The 27,564-nt window shown below is 41.0% G+C and overlaps 1 protein-coding gene across 8 annotated transcripts in view; it reads left to right on the forward strand.

Annotated features, from left to right (window-relative positions):
- Positions 1 to 27,564, forward strand: part of cadpsa (Ca2+-dependent activator protein for secretion a) — a 327,287-nt gene that overhangs the window by 32,152 nt on the left and 267,571 nt on the right. For all 8 annotated transcript variants that reach the window (XM_077529642.1, XM_077529640.1, XM_077529641.1 and 5 more), the window contains exons 4-9: positions 2,899 to 2,979; positions 5,399 to 5,635; positions 9,134 to 9,255; positions 13,169 to 13,280; positions 13,425 to 13,564; positions 25,398 to 25,464. In XM_077529642.1, the coding sequence (XP_077385768.1) occupies positions 2,899 to 2,979; positions 5,399 to 5,635; positions 9,134 to 9,255; positions 13,169 to 13,280; positions 13,425 to 13,564; positions 25,398 to 25,464 (759 nt within the window). The remainder of the gene's footprint in view (positions 1 to 2,898; positions 2,980 to 5,398; positions 5,636 to 9,133; positions 9,256 to 13,168; positions 13,281 to 13,424; positions 13,565 to 25,397; positions 25,465 to 27,564) is intronic.

The raw sequence follows: 27,564 nt of genomic DNA on the forward strand, positions 1-27,564 counted from the left end.
CTAAATTATTGCTGGACATTGTAGTCAATGTTTGTTTCGACTAAAAACATAACTTTCCTCCAGTAGGGCTTATTTTTGTCCATACGATCAGCAGCACACTTCAGTCAAGCCTAATGGTGCCACTTTCGGAACAAGAGCTTCCATCTTGCACGGCGGCCTCTCAGTCCATGGCGATGCAAAAACACACTTGACTGTGGACACTCACAGCTGCATTCCATCAGCTTCTAATTCTTAGCAGATGTGCTTTTTGGTGATTCGCGGTCAATTCTTCACCCTCCTGATCAATTTTCTCTCAGTAGCAGGTGATAGCTTGCATTTTCTTCCTGATTATGGCAGTGATAAACAGTGCCACACACTTTATACTTGCAAACAATTGCTTACACTGTCGGTCTTGGGACCTGCAGATGCTTTGAAACGGCTCCAAACAACTTCCCTCACTTGTTCAAGTCAATGATTTGCGTTTTCAGATCAGTTTTGACGAGAGATGGACCGATATTTGACATATTGGTACATATCGGTATCGGCCTGTTTTATTAATCTGACGGCCGATATAAGCGATCCATTTAAAACTCCGTCTTTTCGCTTCGAATGTAGCCCAGAGCGTCTCTGTCTGTTATGAAGTCCAACTCCAGCAACCTAATGCCCATAGCAGCATTTGATTGATTAGCCGTGCAAGAGCCAGAACCAATCAGTAGTGTATGCCGTGTATCACAGTAGCCGGTCACACACACACACACCCACGCCGGTCACACACGCACCCACCCACGGACACAACGCGAGACACATGCTTCGAAGGTAAGTTAAAAGAGAAGAGACTCCGCCGAACTTTTCACCATGATAAGCTAAACACATTGAATTATGTTGTGTATTAAATGCACTATATGAATGGAGCTGCATTGCCTTGCATTGAATCCCCGCTAGCTAACAGTGGTGTGTTCAGCTTAGCATGTAGGCTAACACCGACTACTACTACTTGAACTACTCGGGGAGGGAATCACACACATTTTCACTTAATTAAGTAAACAATGTTTGTTAGAAAGGTTCCAAATATTAACAGTTGTCATTATTATATTGTCTAGTTCCATGTTAAGAGTAGAATAATGTCATTATATTTACCTCTCGTGACGCACACATTGCATTCTGGGTCACGTCCACTACTTGTTGCATAGCGGTTATTATGCAGTTAGATGCCACAGTGACACTAAATAGCGTTTAGTTACTTTATATTGTGTTTATTTGTCGCACTGGTTTGCCATTGTGTGCCTTAAGCTTCGACGTCGATTTGATTGACAGCTCGTTGTGCACCTCGTTAAAGTCCGCTCCGTAACAAATTAAGTGTCTCAAACACCGTTTAACTACACGAACGTGTTCTCTTCCGTATGTTAGGCATTAGTAGAGAAGTGCACTAAAGTATAGTGTGCTTATTTGCTCGTTTTTTCTCTCTTTTTCACGTCATGTCTGCTGTGAGTTGGGACATTATGCTCTCAATGGATGCCACTAATATGTAACATCTACGGCCGTAGTCGGCTGCAATTCATGTTCAGTGATGTAATTTCGTTACATGCATCATACTTTGAATAATGAGCTCATGTTTGGTGTGTTGTATAACTTTCTCGTGTGTTAGTAACTATTCATGTGGACAGCTAAGATAGTGCTTGTTAATGTGAATTAGCAATGTTGCAGCCCAGTTATTATTTAGACAAGTAAATCTGTGCCATTAAGTGATACAGTACAGTACAGTAGTGAGAGAATAGTGTGCCCATATACACACACGTGTCTATAAGTGTAAAACACATTAAACAGCAGAAACTGGCAGCGGTCCACCGCAACAATGTCTGTTTAACCAAGTTATTCTTACTATTATTATAACCAAGTTATTTTACTCTACCCTTTTCTGCGTTGATTGGGGCATCCTAAGTGGCAGTAAACTACATGATGAAGTGTGTTGTATCCTGAAGCTGTCTTTTGACAGTTCTCTTGTAGAGAGGAGTAGCATGATATTGCTGTTATTGATTTAAGATCCTAAGCTTATCAATACTGTCTATATGGTAACAATAACAATAATCATAATAAGGTCTACAAGAACTGTATGGTGTTCAGGGATGAATAGTTTTTCTCATGGATTTTTTTTTTTTGCTGTAGTAATAAGTAATGCCACATTTATTAACAAGTCATAAAAAATTGCTAATTTATGTTGCTGTATGGATATTTTTGACCCAGCAGGAAATCATAAAAGAACCACTTTATGGATTTTTTTTTTTTTTTTTTTGTGACAAATGAGTATCTGTTCCAATAACTCTATCAGAGAAAAAAAAAACAGTTGTCAGGTAACTCACTAGCCATGACATTATGTTCTTTACAAGTGTTTGTAAACTTTTGATCACAACTGCATGCTGCCATAGTGGAGGGATATTTAGCACATCCCCTTACAGTTCTGAGGTTGTGGGTTCAAATCTGGGCTCTGGGTTTCCTGTGTGGATTTGTCATGGTCTGTTTGTACCTGTGTAGGCTTTCTGAAGGCACTCCAGTTTCCTCTTGCATTCCAAAAACATGCATGGTATGTTGAGTGAACACTAAATCAGTAGTAGGGAACCCCAAGAACTGTTGTCCTCCCTGTATTTGATGTCTTCCTCCTCCAACACCACACCTGCCTCAAATGATCAGCTCATCAGCAAGCTCTGTAGAAGCCCATGTTGGAGGAGGGAAACGTCTAAAACAGGCAGGACAGTGGCTCTCGGGGACCAGAGTTCCCTACCCTGCTCTAAATTGTCCATGGGTGTGACGGTGAGTGTGAATGGTTGTTTTGTCTCTCAGTGCCCTACGATTGGATGACAAACAGTTCTTGGGAGCTTGTTTCGAAAATTCCATTGTGTCATTTTTGCCTTTTTTTCCCCCTAGCTGGACAACCCAGACGAGCAGGCAGCCCAGATCAGAAGAGAGCTGGATGGACGATTACAAATGGCAGATCAGATCACTCGTGTAAGTAAATAAGAATACATGTCCTAATCATGGTTGATGAATGATGTAGAATTGTTATTACTGAAGCATTACATTCATCCTGTTTGAGTGTTGAACGTCTCCTTTAAGGCTTAATGACTGTGACGGTCGATTAGTTGCAACTGCAAATCCTGCTGTGTTGTTTCAGGGTTTTGGGACTGGGGACACCAACTGAACGATTTCAGTCAGTATAATTTATCAAAACCAGAAAACGGATGTCCAAATTCTCTCCATTGTGAGCTCGTCTCCACTTTTAGTCACCACACTCATTTGACGTACTTTTACAAATTTTACCAAAGTGCGTGGTAGTGAGACCTGGGTGCCAGCAGCAGTCAAAGAACTGAGTAAAGAGGTTCGCTGGAATTAAGGGAATGAGTTTCCTTACGATAGAGCAGGTGTGTCCAAACTTTTTCCTTTGAGGGCCACATACAGTATAATCGAAGGATGCTAGGGCCAATTTGAAATTGTCTGACTTTATTAAACACGCTAAAACTAACAAGTAGATTAATAATGTTCTATATTTTAGCTAGTTATTTTTAAACAGGACAGTTTGGAATTTTTCTTTGGGGTGGCCCACACCGCTGTATTCCACAAGAATAGATCCGCCCCATCTCTCCAATCTCCACATTCAGAATCCAATTAAAAGTAGTTGGTCATAAAATGACGAATTTTAAATCACTTGAGGATCTTAGTTAATCATTGATGTGATGTGTTCACAAATTAGACCTTGACACAGACAGCGGAACACGGAGGAAAACAGTTTTGCTTCTGGAACTGAAATCACTGACTTAATTAATGAAATTACAAAAAGAAATATTTCTGTTTTAGATTTAAATAGTTTCTTTGCATATCTAGAAAAACAGGCTGTGTCAAAAGTAATTTTTTGTATATGCTGAAGGCCGCTAAAAAATAGATGGCGGGCCACAAGTGGTCCCCGGGCCGTAGTTTGGACACCACTGCTATAGCGTAATATGACATGATCAAGATCCTATTGTGATTTACACAATGCTTACTGACAAATTGTGCAGTGGTGGAAATTCAGATCCTGGCCAGGGTTTTGCTCTCATTTTGTACTGGAACCTTTTCAGCACCCCACGTTTCTTCCTACACTGCAAAATCGCTAGTGTTAGATTAACACTGAGTAGTGTTAAATCTAACACTAGAAAAGTGTTTACGTGTGTCCATACCAATGAGTGTAAATCTGACACTTTTCAAAGTGTTACCTTTTTGACACTTAAACCGTGGTACTTGTACACTGTATACTGTTAAAATCTATACTGGTAAACACTGAGTAGTGTTGCAAGTACTCTGTCAGTGTTAAAAACTTAACTCAAACTAGAACTTCATTCTGGTAAAAGGTACTTCATTATAGTGCAGGGGTGTCCAAACTTTTTCATTTGAGGGCCACATAAAGAAAATCAGAAGGACGCAAAGGCCACATAAAGTTATGAAGAGAAATTGTGTTTAGTCCTAAAAATTGTACAAATAATTTATTTGTGCTTTTGCATATTTAGAAAAATGCTACAGTATATAAACCAATTTATTTGTAATATGGCAGTAGGGTTATTATAGATTTTGAATTTTTCATTTGAGTTAGTTTTTATTAGTTTTCAGGGTGGTTCTGTTAGTTTTTATTAGTTTAGTTCTTTTAAAAACTGCTTAGTTTTAGTTTAGTTTGTTAGTTTCAGTATTAGGTTGTTGTTGTTGTTTTTTCTTTTTTTCTTTTAATGTGTATTACTTGTGCGCAATATTTAAAAAACACCATGGCAGCAAAGTCATCTGAAGGTTCTTTTCTATTAGCTGCTGCTAGATGACGTCACTTCTGTGTGACATACTTTTAAACGTCATTATTCCGGTTTATATAAAAATAAATCTACTAAAAATCACATTTAAAATCATCCCCTCAAGGCTCATGCATGAAATTAATTACCAAAGACTAAAACGAAGGACATTTTTGCTATAATTATAGTTAGTTATAGTTAGTTTTGTAAACATAAGCATTTTTGTTCCCATTTTTGTTTTTATTTTATTTCGGTTACAATATTGTTTTGTGAATTTTAGTTTGTTTTTTCATTGGCTTTAGTAAACTAAAATAGCGTTTAATGGCACTTGTTTTTCGATACCAAACATTTTTGTTTTGTTTATTTTATTTGAACTGAGTCAAATGCCATTTTTAGCATATGTCTCGGGCCATTGAAAGGTTGAAAGGTTGAAGACGCGTGAATAGAACGGACAACAACAAACCTTAATTGTATGGTATGGAGCCTGACATCTAGTGGCATCCCAGTTAGCAAGAAAAACACGTGAATGCATTCATTGCTTTCTTTGTTGGGCTGGTTGATTGATTATAAATTGTCTCTAATTAGGTTATTGTTAACAGCTAATCAAGTTGTTTTCTTAGCTCGGCGGAAGATTCCCTCGGTTTGCCTCAAGGGAGATGGAGGCCATGTTCATCGAAGAGCTGCGGTCATCTGTCAACCTGCTGATGGCCAACCTGGAGAGCATGCCCGTGTCCAAAGGTGGAGAATTTAAGCTGCAGAAACTGAAACGAGGTCACAACACATCAATCATGGACATGGGACAGGAGGATGAGAATACCCTTTCCAAATCAGACGTGGTGCTGTCATTTACCTTGGAGGTTGGTCATTGAACGAATGAGAATTTTTCTTTTTTGTAAATAATGCATTCATATGTAAACTAATCATTTCAAAGTTAATCCTAAAACCTTCAAGCACAAGAACACTAAATATGTTATATATAAAGGTAAATAATTCAGATTAGAAATTACAGTTCTTGTCATTGCTCAGATCAATTCTTAACTTTCATACAGTTCAAACGAAACACTGACACAGTACTTTACTTAATGTTACATATTTGATTCATGTCAATGACAGACAGGGAAGAACAAAACAAAACCTCAAAAGAACAAAACCTCAAAACCTTAACATGGGGTGGGCACGATGGTAAAAATTTCATATCACGATTCTTTAAAAATAAAATCACAATCTCGATTTTATCACGATTTTTTTAACATATTTTTAGACTTAATCTCCACATTTCTGAACATTTTTGTAATATTTAAAATTTATATAAAACCCTAAAAGAGAGAAAAAAATAAACTGCCATCGTAAGCCAACTAAGCTTTCTGAGCAGGTTGTAATTGAATTTATTTATTTTTTTTATCAAATAGTGCAGTGAATGTAAACATAAATGGTAATGAACAGCCTCAGTTACTTCTTTCCACCGCTTCTTTCCGCTTGCTTGCTTGTTTTTTCATATGGAGTGCCCTTGGTAAATGACTGTGTTACCGTGGATTGTGTTAGCTTGGAGCTGCTAGCGGCTGGTCTCGGTCTCCGTTTGTTTTGGCTGTCGGCGTCCAGTTTCGGATGCTGTCTCCACATGTAATTAAACAGGTTCGTTGTGTTGCCATCTGACGTCCGAACGGAGTCTCCGCAAAACCAAAAAGCCAAAGGTGGACTTTCTTTTCGGGACCAAATTGGTATCACTTTGGCTTTCCGCCAGGGAGAAAGAAATAGGAGGAGAAAGTGGAAAAACAAACAAACAAAAAACTGGCACACGGTGGCAAAGGGGCGGCAACATTTCAACCGTCCGAGCAAAGCTTGCACTCTCGCATCACGTGCGGATCTGAGATAACATTTCACGAGTGGCAAGTTGCGCCAACACTAAATTTACAATTTAATAGGGACCATCATGGATGAAATATTGCGATTCACGACCGGCTCGCGAATCTATTTCTGAATGGAGATCTCTCATTCAGGTGAATGGGAACACAGGACCAGACAGCGTTGGCACTCGCGATGTTTTTCAAAACCACAAACATTACAAATCCAACACATGTATAAGCCACGCCCATATTTCCCCAAAATGGGTGTCTGTTTGATGCATCTCAACCAATGCTGGTTTAAAGTTGTAAGATTAAAAAAACAAATAAAATAAAATAAAAATAAAAAAGGTTTGAGAGATGACATCCCCAATCAATCTATAAATTTCTAATAATGATGTCAATCATTTTTTAATTAATGCTAATTTGTAGCGCGTGTGTACTTAATGGATAAGAAGTTTCTCATTGACCTCATCAGGGTTGAGGGTAACTGGAACTAACCCCAGCTGGCTTTAGAGGCACATTAGACAAAACATCCATTCATAGTGTTTTTCACACCAATTTACAATCTCAGTTTAACCAAACTTTCATTATTTTGGAACGTGGGAGGATTTTTCTTTTTTTTATTTTATTTTTTTTTACATATTCACATATTCGCAATTCACATCTACTGCCCTCTGGATTTCTTGGGAAAAAAATCCTACTTAATCTGTGATTTGTTTTCCTAAAGAGATAGACTGATTCTAACAAAATATTTCCCAACCCTGGGATAATTACTAGGGTTTTTCCGATACCGATACTGGTATCGGCCCCGATACTGCACTAAAACAGTGGTATCGATATCGGTGACTACTAATAAGTAACATGCCGATACCATTAATTCCAACGCTAATATAGGATTTTGGTTGCAGCATCTTGTATCTTGCTGGTGCACAACATTCACTTATATGTGACATGTTCACTGCATGCTGATCTAAAATATCCTATTGGCCCTTGAATGCTCTAAACCAATGGCAGGGCAGCTTTTTCATGTTGAGAAAAAAAATCTTAGGTATCAGTATGGTATCGGCATCGACCGTTATTGCAAAGCTGGGTATCGGAATCGGTAACGGGAGGCAAAAAAACAGTATCGGAACAACACTAATAATTACAAACTGCAGTTCTCTCATGTTTTCCAGCTGTTAATTGAAATACTTTGTGCGCTTGAGATTTGTGTAGCTTATGTAATGATTAATGGGTACCACATTTTTTTTTTTTTTTTTTTTTTTGAAGAGCTCAGAATTGTTCATTCGGTAGTCTTACCGATTCAACGTCTTGTCATCATTGCTCTTTTTTTATTTTTTTTTATTTTTTATTTTATTTTTTTAATTTTTTTTTTATTTTTCTTTTTTGTGTGTATGTGTGCGTGCGTTTGCGTGCGTTTGCGTGCGTGCGTTTGCGTGCGTGCGTGCGTTTGCGTGTGTGCGTTTGCGTGCGTTTGCGTGCGTGCGTGTGCGTGCGTGCAAATACGTATAAATTTATACTCATTCATTCACCTAAAACCTTATAAATATCCCATTACCCTTCGCCTTAACCAGGTACTTCAGAATCTTCCCAGTCGTGAGATTTAAATGGTCAGGAGACCAGAGAAAAGGTCAGAAAAAAAAAGAAATAAAGAGAAAAGAAAGGTAAATCAAAGTGACATCCAGCACCGACCAAACACTTCCTGCCTTCCCCATGATTACAAAATCAAAGTCTTACGCCAACCCCGGAAGCCTCTAAATTCCAGCAAATTTAGCGAGATCTCAAGAGCCCAGAGGAAAAACTAAAGAGAGGAAGGAGGGAAGGATCGATAAGGCAGAGTGAGATCAATAGAAGCCAGTACATCCAATCCATCAAAGTGAAGTCCAGCACCAACAAGACCCCTCCTGCGTGGTTACAAAACCGGAGTCTTATGCCAACCCCAGAAACCTCATACTTCTAATAAATTAAGATCTCAAGTGACCAGAGGAAAAACTAAAGAGAGGAAGGAGGGAAGGATAGATAAAGCAAAGTGAGAACCACAGACACCAGCACCAACTGATTCAAGGGGCTGTGGGAGGGAGAGGGTACTTCTGTTGAGTTTCAGTAGATGCTGGTGCGACGGTACCACATTTTTAATAACCCATATATAAACTTTTGAAACTGTGATACAAATGTTAGGTTGTCTTATTGCCAACACTTATAATACCGGTACTTGTATCTGCAATGTCCACAAAATTGCACAGTGGATGTTACAAATCTTTGTTAACTGCGGACTAGTGAAGCCCTTTGTGACTGATCATTTTGGTTACATGTTTATACCATTTAATTTATATGACCAAACCATTTGGTCTTCTCTCATAACTGTGCAGTTTCTATGGGGAAAAAACTCTTTCAGGAGACGAAAATGCAAAAATTGTTGCTATATAAGTTCAAAGTACGTTGAATCGTTTAATTTGGCCCGTATATCCTCTTGCATAGTGTTAAACTGGACTGTGATTTTGTGTGTTGCAGGTGGTCATCATGGAGGTGCAGGGTCTCAAGTCTTTGGCTCCAAACAGAATTGTGTACTGCACCATGGAGGTAGAGGGAGGGCACAAACTGCAGACAGACCAGGCTGAGGCTTCTAAACCCACGCAAGTCTCTCCCACAAAAATCTCACAGCTGACATTACACACAAAGTGTAGCTCGATCGATCAAACCTGCTGTCATCCTCGACAGCGTAAATTTATATGTCACTGTCAAGTGCGTACAGGGCTTTAAAATTGTATTTTACCTGGGATTTATCTGCCAAGATAAAGATGTGTGTGTGCGTGTGGGTGCAATACCTTAAAGCACATGTGTCAAGATCCGGTCCTCGAGGGCCAGAGTCCTGTATGTTTTCGCGATTTCTCTACTCCAACGCACCTGATTCAATGATCAGGATAATTATCAGGCTCCTGCAGAGCTTGCTGATGAGCTTAAATATGAATCAGCTGTGTTGAAAGTGGGAAACCGCCAAAACCTGCAGGACTGCCTTTAAGGGCCATTCAGTGATCCCTAGCGGCATCTAGTGGTGACTAACAATTCATTTAAAAAAAACAACTGTTTATCTGAATAGTATGCAAAAAACATGTTGTATTGCGTATATATACAGGACGGCCTCAGAAAATTAGAATATTGTGATAATGTCCTTTACTTTCTGTAATGCAATTAAACAAACAAAAATATCATACATTCTGTATTCATTACAAATCAACTGAAATATTGCAAGCCTTTTATTATTTTAATATTGCTGATTATGGCTTACAGCTTAAGAAAACTCAAATATCATATATATATATATATACAGTGATACCTCGGCTCACGAACTTAATTGGTTCCCAGAGAGTGTGTGTAAGCCGAAAAGTTCTTCTTCCGAACATTTATTTCCCATAAGAAACCATTGAAATGAGAATAATCCGTTCCCAGGTCCCTATAAAACATAATTTTCTACTAAATAAGCCTTAAAACTACACAAAAATATACCTTATTTTATGTATAATAAATGTGCTATTGTATTGTAATTAAAGAAATAAATTATACTGTATAATAAAGTCGTTTTATTTTACTTTGTGATGGTAGTTCTTAAGGATAGTAGCAATGGTAGACTTACTTCATTCGCGAGCGTTTCACCGCGTAGAGTGTTTATGGAACGGTTGTCGCTCATTCGCACTTTCGTGCTCACCGGAGCGGAAGAGGCGTGTCCCTTGGTGAACAAGTAAGTGGAGCACTTTAGCGAGTCAACAAAAAGTGAGCACCGCCAACTACTTTCACCTCTTTCCTGGGACTAAACAGCCGTGGCACGATTTTCTCCTTTTTTGAGGTACGTGATGGCACTTTCGCTTTTTTTAGTGGCGCGAACTCCATTGACTACAATGCAAACGCGCCGCCGAATCGCCGTCCCTCGCTGGTAAGCATTAGGCTTAACACTAGCCTGTGGTGGGGTCTTTTTCGGTCCCATAATAGCAAAAGTACACTCAAAATGTCTATCAAACACAAACCGCGTCCGCACTAAAAGAAAGGGGGTGACGAACTGGGACGCCGTGAGCGTGCGTCAGCTTCTCGTGGCCGCCACCGTGGTGCTGTTCGACCGCGTGGTTTGGTTCGTCCGCCGAAAAGTAGTTCGTCAGCAGAGACTAAATTCTCGCGAATTTTTAGGTATCACTGTATATATATATATATATATATATATATATGTATTAGGGCTTAAGCGTTAATAGATTAATTAATCACAGAAAAATGTCGCATTAATCATGTATGAACGCAAATCAATCGGACTATTTTTTTGGACCGCGCTTGAGCCTTTTGAACGTAACCGCGGATGGTTACATTGAAGGCTACGCAGGTCAGTGATGAGGTCAATGCACCGCATTTCCTACGTCTGTTGTTCCAAAATGAGCGGGGTGACTCCAGTTGGTTTGCTCGGTGCTAAATTCGCTTTAAAAAACACCCCGAATCAGAACACACATGGGAAGAGACCTGCGAGAGCCATGAAACAAATGACGGTGACAGAGGTCGCACTGAGCTGTCAACACCGGCAGGACTTTGGCTCGAAGCACCCGGTACCCCATCACCGCCATCCAACCCACGACTCCTGCAAATCTGCGGCGATCATAAGAGACTGAGACAAAAAAAAAAAGAAATGACACATTCGCCCTCCTGGTGTTGTGTCAAAGTAGTTACCCCTGAAAAAAATTGTATCCTCTGCCGTCGTTCGCCAAGATGTCATTTGCTCACGCAAAATCATTTTGATGGTAGGCTTGTGAAATGTGGTCTCTCTTCTGCGTGCTTCTAATGCTATTCTTTGATCACTGAATGTCCCTTTAAGGAATTAGGAAGCTTATTATTTTTATTTTATTGTTAATATGTTTTAGTACAGTAATGTAATTTTTAAAAATATCAGAGTAGGAGGGAATAATCTATTTTCATAAACAATGAAGCGCTCATACACCAAATTTAAGCAAGACATACACGAAAAGGAGCAACGTGGGCTGGGTGAAATAGACACATGCTGTCGCGTGATGTTATACCCACCATGAGAAAAAATATCCTCTTGCTCAGGGTAGTTTCTGCCAAACAGCCAGGTAGCATTTCTGCATGGTGGGAATTTGCAGTGTTTGCAAATAATCACAGACATCTTCATATGCAATGAAGTGATTTCCTGCTCTCCTTTCATCACATCAATAATGTGAGACCTAAAAATGTTCAAAATCCTGCTCGAACCAGGCTTTTTCCTCTTTAACTGGCTCCCCTCACTTGCCAGAGATGTGCATTCGAAGACAATTTAAATTAATGAAAGTGACAAACAAATTTAATTTGCCACACTTATTTGTCGCTGCAAGCATCTCGACATCATTCCCAAGCCAAAAATGGAATAAGCAAATAGTCAGCATCACGCTGTGAAAATCATTGTGCTGCAGTAAAGTCGATATGTCTATATAAAAGAGTGAAATTCTTCCTCCCACATTCCAAAAACATGATTCTTCGGTTAACTGAGGACTCCAAATAGCCAGGGGGTAACACGCCTCTCACCCTAAATCAACTGGGATAGGCGCCAGCTTACCCTGAGCCTAATGACAGAAAGCAGTTTAGAAATGAAATGGACGGAAATTTTGGTATAGTACCGCTACTTTAGGGTACCAGAAGTTGGACACAAGTAAGAATTTGTAGTCGTTTATACTACAGTGTCCTATCTTAGTTGGACACCTCCAAATCCAGCAAAACCATTCCGGTGCCAGTTACTCAATGGCGTATGTACTTGCTAACCACACAACGCTTTCTTGGCTAATACAGCAGATGAACTACAATGCTTGTCGGTTTGATTTTGAATAACACATCCGATTTATTGACGCACAACTAGGGATGTTACGATAAGGGCAATATCGTGATATCGTGATATTAAAACTGCCACAATATTGTTGTTCACAATATTTAAAAGGAACACATCTGTTTAAAAAAAAAAGTCAGGTTGAGTTACATTTGTGCAGTTCTAGCACCCTCTAGTGGTTAGTTTATTAGTGCAATTTAATTTTCATTCATGGATGTTTTGGCCTCCTATGTTTAAAATCTATGCTAATTGTCAGATAAAGGGGAACCTAATTTGCTTGTGACGCGATCAATGTGTGCTTGCATTAGCAAGTAAGTGCCTCAGTATTGTTATTAGTGATTGTAGGTGGTTTCTATGCATTGCTGTTATGTACAAAAGCACAATGTTGTTTTTTTTTTTTTTTTTTTTTTAAGTATGATCTCTCTTTTTTACAATATTGTGATCGTTTTTAAATATTGCCAACGCCCCCACAATATCATGATAATTATCGTACCATGACCTTCATATCGCGACAATATCGTATCCTGATGTTTGGCTATCGTTACATCTCTAACGCACACAAACATGCTCACAAGCACTGTGAAATTCTATTGTCCATGCTGCTGGTGCAGCCTCACTTCTGGACTGGCCATCAGAGTATTTAACTACATGAGAGTATTAAAATATTAGCTGTGCTGACTTGTTAATTAATTTGTGTCTAGTTGGGGAACCCAGGGAGATTTCACAACAACACAACCTTTACCTGCCGTCAAAGTGAAGTTATTCACCGAAAGCACCGGAGTGTTGGCCCTGGAAGATAAGGAGCTTGGAAGGGTATGTACTTTCAGAGCATTACAAGACACAAAATCTTCATACATTTCAGCATATCAGCTTTGATCGATTATTAATGGAAAATAATTTATATAAAGTGCTATATACATTTTATTAATGCATATTAATGTAATGTAATACCTGTAGGTTGTGCTGCATCCAACTCCTAACAGTCCCAAGCAGTCTGAGATGCACAAAATGTCAGTTTCGAAAGGCTGCCCAGACAGTGACCTGAAGATCAAATTGGCCATCCGCATGGATAAACCCCAGAACATGAAGCATTGTGGGTAAGTAGACATCAAAGTGCTTTTTCCCTACTGTCATGCTTACTCATGTTTTGCATTATTTAAATGCACAATAGAATTGTTGTGTCATAAATCTGAACATAGCCGAGCCCCTTATGTGACATGGAGGAAAAAAAAAACAAAAACTAATTTACCTTCCCTTGTAAAATACTTTGCAAAGTTTATTGTGCTGAAATGCCAAATCTTTTTGTGCATTGCTGTCCATCCGGGTCAACTTGGGGAAAAAAAAATCCCTTCAATTAATCCAAAGTGAATATATTAAGTTTAATTGTTAATTAAACTTAGCGGGATACTTTACTTATTTAGCCAGTTTTGGCAGTCAAACATGAATATTTTGCCTATAATAAATTTGATAGTTTCATTATTTTTCATGTCCAATTAGTACCTTTAAAAACACATTTTGCAACTTGTTGTCGACTGAAAATGACATCACAAGGGCTCAGCTAACCAATCACTACTGAGCTTGTGAATGTCACATGACCAAATCTAGAAAACAGTTGAGCTGTGATTGGTTACCTGAGCCTTTGTAATGTCATTTTCAGTCGATAGCAAGTTGCAAAATGTGTTTTTAAAGATGCTAATTGTACATGAAAAATAATGAAAGTATCAAATTAATTATAGACAAAATATTAACTTTTTATCGTTATAATGGGCTAAATAAGTGAAGTATCCTTTTAATATATTCACTTTGGATTAATTTTTGGATTAATTTAATTCAAGTGAATATATTAAGTTTAATGACCTAATTTTGTTTTAACTTTTGGATTAACTTAATTCAAGATGTTTGATTGTAATCTTAAATTAGTTCAACAATTCTCTTTTTAGAGTGATGCTGCATACATGTCTGATAATACTAATAATGGCCCATGAAGATTTGCTGTGCAAACTAAGGTATATACTACATGTTTGAAACATGGTTGTTATGGCCTACAATTATACCACAGTTAGGGAGGAAATGCATTCATTCAATACTGGACCAAATAATTTGCAGGATTTCATTGCATTGTAAGAACCTCATGTCAACAGTCATTTATGTGAGAATGGTGACCCCAAGTGGACAGCAATGTTATCTGCACCTTTGCACCTGTATGAACGACACTATTTGAGAACGCTCTTAAATTACTTAAATTGTAAATGCCATTTTGATCGTTTGGTGTCTTATAAGCCCACACGAGCTGGGCATATTATTATTGTATTATTTATAAATAAAGTTGAGTTGAGTTGAGATGAGTTCAACTATTTTACAACTATTGTATTATTGACACAATAATAAAAAATGTTAAATGTCAATGTTAACCCCCTACATGTTAAATAGTATATTTCTTCATTGCAAGCTGAGTACTGTATTATATGCTGAGAAAACAGCCACGAAAGAATGTTTACATGTCCATTGAAATCTTGGACACTGTCGATAGCAACCTTGTAAGACTGACATATTTGTGGATATGAAGAAAGAAAATGTGAGGACCACAGCTAATATCGGGAACCAGTTTATTTGTAACACAGGTAACCATTTACAGTAGCTGCCCATGTGAATGAATTCACACATTTTTTTTCCCTCTATGTCTATGGAGGTGCCCTGTGATTGGCTGGCAACCAGTCCAAGGTGTCCCCCGCCTACTGCCCAAAGCCAGCTGAGATAGGCTCCAGCAACCCCCGCAACCCTTGTGTGGAATAAGCGGTCAAGAAAATGGATGGATGGATGTCCGTGAAGTTAAATTAGGGTCACAAGTTTTGTACTTGAAACAATAAAATGGGAAACTGAAAATTCATATGTAGAACTTCATAAATTGCAAAATATAAAATTGTATTCAAAATAAAAAAAAGTGTCTGTGTCACGCCGCCACCTGCGTGACAGGCCATGCTTTTATTTTGTTATCCATGTTTCCTGTATTATTGTGAAAATCCTAAACTCTCCTATCACTCCAGGTCACTTACCCTTCCTGCCGCTCCATAATCACCGGTCCCCGCCCATGATTACGAACACCTGCCACCAATCAGACTGACAATAAAAGCCACCTGCATTCTCCCCTCAGTGCCGAAGTGTCACACACCGTCAGTGCATGGAAGCGTCCCACAGTCCTCGAGTCCTTGTTCCTGTTGCCTTGTTGTTTTGCCTTGTTTTTGTGCCTTATCCTCCACAGCGGAGCGCCCTTAGTTACCCCTTGTGCCTTGAGCCTTGTTTCCTCCCTAGCGGAGCGCCTTTTGTTGTCCCCTGTACCTTTTGCCTGTTTTTTCCTCCCCAGTGGAGCGTTTTTAGTTCTCCACTTTTTGATCCCCCTTTCTCCTCTCAGTGTGAGAGGAGACAGCTGCTGACCGGCAATAAATCTGTTGCCTTTGTGGCCTACCTTTATCCTGCGTCTGAGTCCTACCTCTCCTCGTCGTGTCAGTACACTTCGGCCAGCATGGACCCAGCAGGAAAGGTCGAGGCTGCGCTGCAGAGCCTAGAGGTCCGGCTTGCCAACCAGGAAAAGATTCAGCAAGCCGTGATTTCGGAGCTGAAGGAGCTGTCGAGCCAGGTCCACGAACTGGTGAGCCAATCGCGGCGTCGGGCTCCAGCCCCCACCGGACAGCTACCCCTCCCCGAACTCTCTGTCCCGACCACGTCATTCACCGGGGTAGGATTGAGACTGGCCTCCCCAGAACGATACTCCGGTGAACCTGGACAATGTCAGACCTTTCTCACGGAGTGTGACATCCATTTTGAACACTCACCACAGGCATTTTCCACAGCTCGGTCCCGGGTAGCCTTCATGGTGTCCCACCTGACTGGACGAGCTAAGACCTGGGCAACCGCGGAATGGGCCAGGGGCTCCTCGGTCTGCCAGAATGTACAGGATTTTCAAGCCGCCTTGCGCCAGGTCTTTGATCCCGACAACAATGACCGAGAGAAGGCACGAGCATTGAGTCGGCTCCAACAAGGCAAAGAACCCGTCAACGATTACGCAATCCGTTTTCGCACCTTGGCCACAAACAGTGGCTGGAACTCCACAGCATTACAGGACCATTTTCTGAAAGGACTCTCACCTGCCATCCAAGAACTCCTGATACCCGTGGACCTTCCCACCGACTTGGATGCTCTGATCTCCCTAGCGATCCGGGCTGATCATCGTCGACGGGAGTTGACCAAGTCCAGCGGGCACCATAGAAGGGTAGAACCAACCCCCTTGTCATCGCCAATGGAAATTGAAATGCCACAGCTCATCTTGCCTCCCCGACCTGCGCCAAGGGAAGTGCGGAACGTCGAGGAGGAACCCATGCAGCTTGGTCGGGCCCAGTTAACCACAGAGGAGCGACAGCGTCGCCGCCAAGAAGGCCGCTGCTTCTACTGTGGTGAACTTGGTCATCTGGTGGGAACTTGCACCGTGAAAAGAGGTTCACCGGTGAGTTTCCCGTCACCCCGACCTGTTAAGACACAACGAATCACGCAAGCCCAGATACGCCACCATGCTATGACCATTGACATGCCAGCACTCATCGATTCCGGTTCCGACGAAAGCCTCATGGACTGGGGCCTCGTTGAGCAAGTACGAGCCACCACCGAACCCCTTCCCCGGATCATCCAGGCCAGAGCCCTGAATGGCAAGGAGCTCTTCAACATCACCCACATCACCGAACCCCTGGAAGTACAAATTGGACAACATGTTGAGAATCTCCGTTTCCACGTAATCCAAGCTTCGTCTCCCACTTTGGTACTGGGATATCCTTGGCTACGTCAACACAACCCCCGAATTGACTGGAACTCCGGGAATATAGTGGATTGGGGAAAAGATTGTAGGGATCACGTTTTGGACCAATCAGCGACCAGTGCATCCTCAGCCGCAGTCAACCTGGTCACCCTTGAGTCTCTCGCTCCTGAACCTCGCCAGTCACCGCCTCAAGCCCCCGAGTCTCGCCGGGCGCATCTCCAAGACCCTGAGCCACACCAAGTCTCTGCATCATGTCACGCCAAGTCTCTGCATCAGGTCACGCCAAGTCTCTGCATCACGCCGACCAAGCCAAAGCCGACCAAGCCAAAGCCGACCAAGCCAAAGCCGACCAAGCCAAAGCCGACCAAGCCAAAGCCGACCAAGCCAAAGCCGACCAAGCCAAAGCCGACCAAGCCAAAGCCGTCCACGCCAAAGCCGTCCACGCCAAAGCCGTCCACGCCAAAGCCGTCCACGCCAAAGCCGTCCACGCCAAAGTCTACCACACCACGCCAGGTCGGCCCAGCCTGTCCTGCCACGCCAAGCCTGCCACGCCTCGTCAAGTCTGCCAAGTCTGCCACGCCTGCCACGCCAAGTCTGCCCCGTCTGCCAAGCCAGCCAAGCCTGCCACGTCTCGCCAGGTCTGCCAAGCCTGTCACGCCAATTCTGCCACGTTTGCCAAGCCTGCCACGCCTCGTCAAGTCTGCCAAGCTTGCCACGCCACGTCTGTTACGCCTCGCCAAGTCACGTCAAGTCCGCCCGCGGACTCTTCTATCGGGAACATCCTGAACGGCCCCTTGTCTGGCTTCATGGTCGCCCTCCTGGACTGCCCTTTTGTCTGGGACGGAGGGGTGGGCCGTGTTCCCACCTCCGTGCCCCCTTCCGCCCGCCCTTGTTTTTGGACTCTATGGGTCGGATGGCCGTCAGGAGCCGGCCATTGAGGGGGGGGTACTGTCACGCCGCCACCTGCGTGACAGGCCATGCTTTTATTTTGTTATCCATGTTTCCTGTATTATTGTGAAAATCCTAAACTCTCCTATCACTCCAGGTCACTTACCCTTCCTGCCGCTCCATAATCACCGGTCCCCGCCCATGATTACGAACACCTGCCACCAATCAGACTGACAATAAAAGCCACCTGCATTCTCCCCTCAGTGCCGAAGTGTCACACACCGTCAGTGCATGGAAGCGTCCCACAGTCCTCGAGTCCTTGTTCCTGTTGCCTTGTTGTTTTGCCTTGTTTTTGTGCCTTATCCTCCACAGCGGAGCGCCCTTAGTTACCCCTTGTGCCTTGAGCCTTGTTTCCTCCCTAGCGGAGCGCCTTTTGTTGTCCCCTGTACCTTTTGCCTGTTTTTTCCTCCCCAGTGGAGCGTTTTTAGTTCTCCACTTTTTGATCCCCCTTTCTCCTCTCAGTGTGAGAGGAGACAGCTGCTGACCGGCAATAAATCTGTTGCCTTTGTGGCCTACCTTTATCCTGCGTCTGAGTCCTACCTCTCCTCGTCGTGTCAGTCTGAAGCATTTTTTCAAGTAAAATATAATTTGGATTTATTTCAGTCTACGATTGGATGGCAACCAGTTCAGGTTGTACTACCCGAAGCCAGCTGGGATAGGCTCCAGTACCCCCCGCGACCCTTGGGGGGGGGGGGGGGGGGGGGGGGGTTAAGCGGTTCAGCAAATGGATGGATGGATTTATTTCGGACATTCTTTTGAATAAATTGTGTATTTTTACTTTTCATTTCCATTTATATTTTGACATTTGAGGTCTTTTTTTCAGTTGCATGTTTTACATTTTCAGATTTAGATCCTTTTTTTTTCTAGTTTCAAATCTTTTTTTTTTTTGTTTCAGACTTGACTCAACTGTTAGGTGGGGGCGTGGTATCAACTGAAAGGGGCGTCGAATCATGAATGACAGCTGCACAAAAGTGCTTTGGAACCTTCAGCCAGTGACTGTGACTTCAGGAAACGTAGGAAATAAAACACATCTACTTCAATCAATACTTATATGTGGTGTATATAAGTACATATACATTCATATGACTGGCATAATAAGAATTGATTGATTGGTTCGTGTATTTTTCGACCATTCACAAGGATATTGCCGTGACCTTCGATTCGGTAGTGCTGCCGTGAATCGTGTGAGAACTAAAAGGACAAATTCTGCTCAGCTGAATGTGCACGTATCCATGTATAGCAGTTAAGGTGTTCGCCTTATAAGTGTAAAGTCACGGGTTCGCTTTCTGTTTTACTACAATTTCCTGTAGGCTGATAAAGCCGATAACGGGCTATCTTTGGTGGCAAAATAAAGCATTTTGGATTTTTGCTGTGTTGTGTCTTTTCACAAAGGTGTCATTTTGTTTTGTCACCGAAGATGGCAGTTATCGGCAATACCAGCCTAATCCTAATCATAACCCTCAAAACATGCAGGCTGTTATCAAGACCATCAATTCTTACTCTGCAATTCTTATTATACAATTGGCATGAATATGGTGTATTTCTTTTACTTCCTATGTTTACCGAAGGCACTGTCACTGGGGAAGATTCCAAAGCACTTTTGTGCAGCTGTCATGATTCCACTCACCGCTCAGCTGATTCCACGCCCCCATGTAACATTCGGGTCAAAAGTATGAAACTTAAAAAAATTAAATAAAAAAAAAGGTTTGAAACTGACAAAATTGAAATTTGAAACTGGAAAAAAAAATAAAGTTTTTAAACTGTAAAAAATATAATTCGAATCTGAAAAGAAAAATCATGCAAATGAAAAAAACAAGACCTCAAATGTCAAAATATATGTAGAAGTGAAAGGTGAAAACAAATCATTTATTTAAAAGAATGACCGTAGTGAATCAAAATTGATTTTGACCAGGAAAAACTAAACAAACAAAAAACATTTCACACACTTATTTTCATACTGTATTTTGCGAAATTCAGGATCAACACATCAAGTTTTCAGTTTTGAGTTGTAATTTTTTCAAGCACAAAACTTTGGAGCCTAATTTAACGGCATCCATATACCTTAGTTGCGCCGTATAAACATGACAAACATTGCAGTACATATTTGTTGAGATATGAGCCATTATGCAGGGCAAAATATTATTTTTTATTTTAGACAGATGTTTCATTTGATTTAAAAGCGCTGTGCGCTTTTTAGTAATCTATTGTGAACGCAACATTTAATCAATTTGTAATATAGCACTGTCAATAAATTCATTTTTTTAAGTCATGAATCATAATTTTTCACAATTAATCATGATTAATCACATTTTTCTACTTCTCTTTTATACAAAGCATGTAACAGATATTGAATGAAATCTTGGAATTAACCAACAAACAAAAAGTAGATTTAGGTTCAGAAATCATTCTAATAGCTTAATTTGATCCTTGAATACACTTCTCCCCCTATAAAAGACAGCTGTGGAACAAAATGTGTTTGATTGATTTGTGAGACCAGGTGGAGGTCACTTCAACAAGGTGTTTTGCTCTGAGATGATACGCCCAGGATTTACAATAGGGTATTTGAATTTGGCTTAGCAATGTGCACAAATTAATCTAACAAGCGTCAAGCAAGTAAATCTATCTATACAGTAGTTTGTGTTTGTTGATCTTTGCACCAGTGACTGGCACATGAGCAGAGGTTATAGGTCACCGCAGGTAAGAAATAAAATAGCGTTCACTGAGTTTTTTACAACACTTTGAATAATTTAAATCTCCAAAGTGAATGCTTTAACTTTGCCACCCCTCGTAATAAGAAGAGGCAGTAACAGCTATAGGTGCTATTCTGTTCTTTTGTGGTTGCCCTGTGTTACAACACTGCAATCAAATTATTTTTTTTTTAAATTAAAAAATCTACGGACAGACGTCAGACAGAGTATCAGAAAAAAACAGAGGCATTGTAAAAATATAGCAATAAACCATAAATAGAGTTTATAGAGGGGCAAGGAGCGATTGGGAGGGCAAACAAGGCACTTTAGAATAATCCAAAATACTCTTTCTCAAAAATAAATAAATAATAATAATAATAATAATAATAATTATCCGAAATATTAAATGAACAAATGCTCCAAAAACCCACAAACAAAAAAAAAAAGAAGACTCAAAGCAACAAAGCAAAACTTTGAAATAAACTCACCATAATAGACAACAAAATATGACCAACAGAATTGTGACTGACTGCAATAGAAATAGAAATAATGACAAAGACGAAGACAGAAATGGAACAAAATACTGTACAAGCATACTGACAACACGAGATACACGCACGCGCACGCACACAAGTACCTGGAGGGAACTAATAGGGTGACACAAGGGACTGGGCTGACGAGAACAGGTGGAAAGAGAAACCTAACGAGCAAAACAATACATCAAAACAAGGGACACGGGAAAAAAATAAACACAATTAAATTGAATCAGTAAAGCACAGATTATGACGACTCTCTTCCTATTTTTTACACTTTAATGATTTGGGCCAGGGGTGGCCAAGTTCCGCCCTTGAGAGACCCTATCAGCGTTGCCAGGTGGGAAATAGAGGATTATAGACTCAAAATGATTGTATTTTGATGGAAATTATCGTACACCCATCATAACCAAAATACACTGATTCGCGACAGTCAAATATAATCGTTCTTGTGTTTAAAAGCGCTCACAGGCACTCAAGGCTTCGTTGCGGGTTAACGTCACTGACCTGTAGGGATGTAACGATATACAAACATCAGGATATGATATTATCACCATATGAACGTCACGATACGATAATTATTATATATATTGTGGGGGGTTGGCGATATTTAAAAAAAGGTCACAATATTGTAAGAAAAAAAGAGAGCTCATACTAAAAAAAGCACAATATTGTGCTTTTGTACATAACAGTAATGCATATAAACCACCTACAAGCTCTAATAACAATACTGAGGCACTTAATTGCTAATGCAAGCACACATTGATCGCTTCACAAGTAAATTAGGTTCCCTTTCATCTGACAATTAGCATAGATTGTAAACATAGAAGGCCAAAACATCCCTAATGAAAATTACACTAATAAAATAGCCACTAGAGGGTGCTCGAACTGCACAAATGGAAATCAACCTGACTTTTTTTTAACAGATGTCCATCCATCCATCCATTTTCTTGACCGCTTATTCCTCACAAGGGTCGCGGGGGGTGCTGGCGCCTTTCTCAGCTGGCTCTGCGCAGTAGGCGGGGGACACCCTGGACTGGTTGCCAGCCAATCACAGGGCACACACAGACGAACAACCACCCACACTCACAAGCACACCTAGGGACAATTCGGAGCGCCCAATTAACCTGCCACGCATGTCTTTGGAATGTGGGAGTAGACCGGAGTATTTAACAGATGTGTTCATTTTAAATATTGTGAACATGACAACGACGATATTGTGGCAGTTTTAATATCACGATATCACGATATTGCCCTAATTGTTAAATCCCTACTGATCTGTATATATTACTGGATAGGTGGTTTGAGTCTTGCGTGATTTCCTGTTTGGGAGTGTCTCTTGGGGCCGCCCCCTTCAGCCAGTCAATGCATGGACGTCTCTCGTTTCTCATGCTCAGCAAAGCGCGATTGGCTGGTATTATGTCACATGAGAACAGATACCGTCAGTGTTCGGAAAAAAACTCTGGCAGTTTCAGTTTTACCGGCATTAATCCAAAATGGTCAAATTATCGTACATTTGCCATTTTTTGGGATTATTGATCGTACATCGTACAGAGGGTCAAATTATTGTACAAGTACGATAATTATCGTTCACCTGGCAACACTGGCCCCTATCCAGCCTGTTTTCCATGTCTCCATCCTTCAGTGCAGCTGAATCTAATGATCAGCTAATCAGCAAGCTTTGCAGAAGCCTGATAACGATCCTGATCATGAATCAGGCGTGTTAGTGGAGAGAAACATGGAAAACAGGCTGGATAGGGGCTCTCGAGGACACAACTTGGCCACCCCTGATTTAGGCTATGCACTGTATGATTTTGGAGCCCTTACCCCGGGTTTTCACCGGATGCGGTTGCGGTGCGGTTGCGGTGCGGTGCGTCTTGACTGCGTGCTCCGGACGGGTCAATTTTTTTGTCAATCCACACCGGCTCCGCACAGCTGCGGTCCGGCAGCTCCGTCGCCGCCCACTTCCCAACGTGTCTCGCGGGACCGCGCGCGCGCGCGATCATGTGGCATTTCACAACGACAAACATACAGAAAGTCTGTGCTCAACAGAGAAGCAGAAAGAGAGGTGGACTTCTTTTGATTTAACCTTTTCTTCTTCTTCTGCTATGAGATTCCATGCAGCATCCTTTTTTTGGTTGTCCTTGTAAAGTATATTAATAACGAGAGTCGGGTCAGTGCGGGTCCACTCTTTATTTCTGTCTTCCGCGTCCGGCTGCCGCTCAGTACGGCAAGCGAGACGGGCACAACAAGCAATCGCGAACATCAAACTCACAATACATTACAGTCCTTATAAAAAGGATGTGCCGTGTCATATATTATTTTGTGGTTTTCCACCTCCAATATAAACCTCTCCTCGTCCATGTTCGCTGGTGTCTAAACCGTGAATGAGCACATGGCCCGGCGACGCCCACGTCACGTTTTGCTGAAAAACTTGCGAAATAGGAGCTGGCGAGTGTTTTATTCTGAAAGGTAACCGGAAATTTATTTTGAAACTGCCTCGGTCTTCCTGTCCCGCTCGATGTGTTTTGTGCTAGCTTGCCATTTGCCGGAGGCCTACCGCTGCGGCGTCCGGCAAAAATAGAAAATAGGTCTATCCCTAGTCGACACGCAACGCACCCGCAAGCGGTGTAAACTGCACCATTCGAATGAATGGAATCTAATTGCTTGCGTCGCCGGACCGCACCGCAACCGCACCACAACCGCACCGCAACCGCATCCGGTGAAAACCCGGGGTTACGCTTGCACTTCTACTGCTCTCCGTTGCATCAATGTTTTCTTTGAGAGGAGACTGCCCGACTTGACTGAAAAATGGCCGTCCTCTCCTGCCACTGATGCACTTGCTGCACCAAACAAGCAAGGCTCTTTTGAGTCACCTCACAGATGCTGTTTTATTTAGACCGACAAGCAAAACAGCTTGGAGAAGGACCATGGGGAAAGGCAGACTAAAGCAAGCTCGTTCGAGTTTCTCGCAGACAGCCTGTAAGCGGCAGCCAACTGGGGTCCTCACCCTCGTTTGTTCTTTTAAAATAAAATCCCTCTCACTCTCTTCTCTGTCACTCTCTCCGTTAATCCTTCTTCGTCTTTTATTATTATTACTGTTATGACAGTCTTCACATTTATATATATATATATATTAACGTTATCTGTCAAGTTCTACATTATCACTTTTGAGATAAAAAGAACCACAATGAAAATGGAAGAATCCCCAATAATATTACATTATCGATAAAAATGTTATTAGACATTTTTTTTTTTTTTGTTAAGTATTACATTTTTGGGTTTTATTGCATTCTTGATCAAGTTAGTGCATATTTTATTACATTTTAATGTATGGTATGGTAGAAAATTATCACATTAAAAACTGCCACATGCAGAAAATACAAAAATTACTTGATATTTTTCTAGCAGTTTTAATTGTATTTTACTTTTTTTATTTTTTATTTTTTATTGTACTTCAAAATGTTTGCTTTGTTCTTGTTTTGTTACCTTATTCTTTACAGCACAACTGATATTTATGTTTATGTACAGCACTTTGTATACAATAATGCCTGTTCTTAAAGCTCTTTATAAATAAAGTTGAGTTGAGTTATTTAATTGATTAACTTGACGACCATTGCTGTTTACAGTTAAATCAATTCTATGATTTACAGCACTCAAAAAATGAATACATTATATTTGTCTTAATACTACTATCAACACTTGTGTTAGCTCAGAAAACAAAATTGTGCAGCCAAGAATACCCTGTTGTGGATTGTCTGGTTGTAGTAACCCACTTCAACCAGGTGATGTCGTTGTTGATTAGGCTTCAATCGATATGTTCTCAAGACTTATGTGAGAGGCCTTCTGTGAATGCCACAAAACATCAACATAAACAACATTCTTACCGACACAGGAAGAAAATGCAATCATGTTTTGTGTAATTTAATGTTCATTGTTGTTGTTTTTAAACACACAGGTACTTATGGGCCATTGGCAAAAATGTATGGAAAAGATGGAAGAAACGATTCTTTGTTCTAGTTCAGGTAAGCACATTTTTTTCCTCATAGGAATTTGTAACTCTAATTAATTAAAAAAAATATAGAACATGTATTACATCAACATTATTGCATTACTGTTACACTTCAAATCAGATTACGTAATGAATTCATAATAAGTCATCTGTTCATAAATTACACTAAATAAAAAAAAAAATCAACTAATTTGCTATTGCACTTTAAAAATATGTATATATTACTGTTTAATGAATATGGTCTGGAGTTAATAAATGTACGGGCTTTGGTGCCTGCTAATCCAAAGCGCGGAAGGTCGTTCAACCTTTCACATGAACAGCCCTGCGTTGTCGATAGGACTGTGCAGGAGGGAGATGCAGCCAAGCTGTCGTCACTCGGCTGTCACAGCAATGATGGAGAAGCCAAAGCAGGCTTTTGTCGGGAGTTTGGGGGGCTGAACAGGCTGGTAGCGGCCATTTCCTGGTGACTGCATCGGGACACGGGCAACATGCAGGGGTGCGGGGCCGCCTGTCTCTTGTGCGTCGGAGAGAAAATGTCTCAGAGCTACAAGTTGACAGCGGATTGACAAAGTCGAATGAACACTAGCTGGCCTAACACTTGGAGCTAGAAAAGCCTGAGCACTGCCAACTTGAAGTCTCTTGGTTGCTTCCAGCTAAATGTATTGCAACTGACAAACACTGCTCAATCGACTCCGCACTCAAGCGTGTTTAAGTATGAGTGCGTGCGCATGCAGCAACAGAAAAGTGTGTACAGTATGTGCTTTTCACTGCTTTTTGATATCATTTGCACTGCAAAATGTGCATGGCTGTGTACTTACGATAACCTTCTATTCAAACAAGGGTCTTTATAGTACAAGCGAGGACCTCTTTTCCCAAAATGGTGTACAGTGGTACCTCTACTTACGAAATTAATTGGTTCTGGAAGAAAGTTCTTAAGTAGAAATTTTTTTAAGTAGAGACACATTTTCCATGTAAATGCCCTAATCCGTTCCAAGCCTCCCAAAATTCAGACATAAATGTTTTATAAAACATAAAAATGCATCAAAACATGTAACAAATACATGTTACAATTAGATTATTGCACAATAAATAAGAGCTGTGCATAATGTAAAAAACAGAATAGAGTGAAGAATAAAAATGATGGTCATTTACCTTTTTAACTGCTGTCCTCTTTGTTTTTTGCCCTCTTTGATTCATGTTCTCTCTGTGTTTTTGCCTGGTGTTTTGTAAATAACTGATCCAATGATGTTTGTTTTTTTAACAATCTTGTTTATTTTTATTTTATTTTATTTTTTATTTATCGCTCACTCACTCACGCTTACATCATGTAAGCCGCACATCATCTCCCGAAGCCAAGTGATGGTTCAACTCCTCCACCTGGCTGGAGCCCTTGTTTTTTTTGTTTTGTTTTTTTAAACAATCCTTCGAACATGTCCAAGGCAAACATCATCATAGTGAGCGATCGCCCGAATGGTGAAAACTTTTTCTGGGTGATTCTTTTCAACAAATTCCGAAACTTGATGGAAACTTCAGGTACGGCGAGGCATCTTTTTCCAAAAAAGGCCCGTCTCCTCGCAATTAAAAACCTAGGGGCATATTCACTAAGAATGCGCTGCGTCCAGTAATAGCATGAAATATTGCACCACAACTGCACTCGCAGTCTGCACCCAGTTACCCACCTATTTCCCATCTGCGCGTGTTTAGTGAATTAGGTGCTCCCTAAATGCTCCATTTTGCCGGTTAGCACGGTGCAAAGGCGACGCAAACCTTTAGTGAATAGGCCCCTTACTGTGCAACATAGCCTTCATCAATTACCAATTGTTTTAATTTTTGCACAAATTCGTCGGCCGTTAGTGAATACACTTACGTAAAACTATCTAAACACCTCATGGCCGGAGGGGCGAATGACGAGGACGCTTCATAGACACATTCTATTCTGTATCTATGGTCACATACGGTACAGGTCCCTCTTAGCCAATGGGATGCCAGGAAGATGCCAGTAATAGCCAGTGGCAGAGCAGCTGTAAGTATGTTGCATTCAGGAAACTCTGGCAGCTCCGAGTAGCAGCCCATACTGTAGTTTTACCTTTCGTACCCTGAAACTTGTTTTGTA

The sequence above is a fragment of the Festucalex cinctus genome, chromosome 8 (genome assembly GCF_051991245.1).
Source record: "Festucalex cinctus isolate MCC-2025b chromosome 8, RoL_Fcin_1.0, whole genome shotgun sequence".
NCBI lineage: Eukaryota > Metazoa > Chordata > Actinopteri > Syngnathiformes > Syngnathidae > Festucalex > Festucalex cinctus.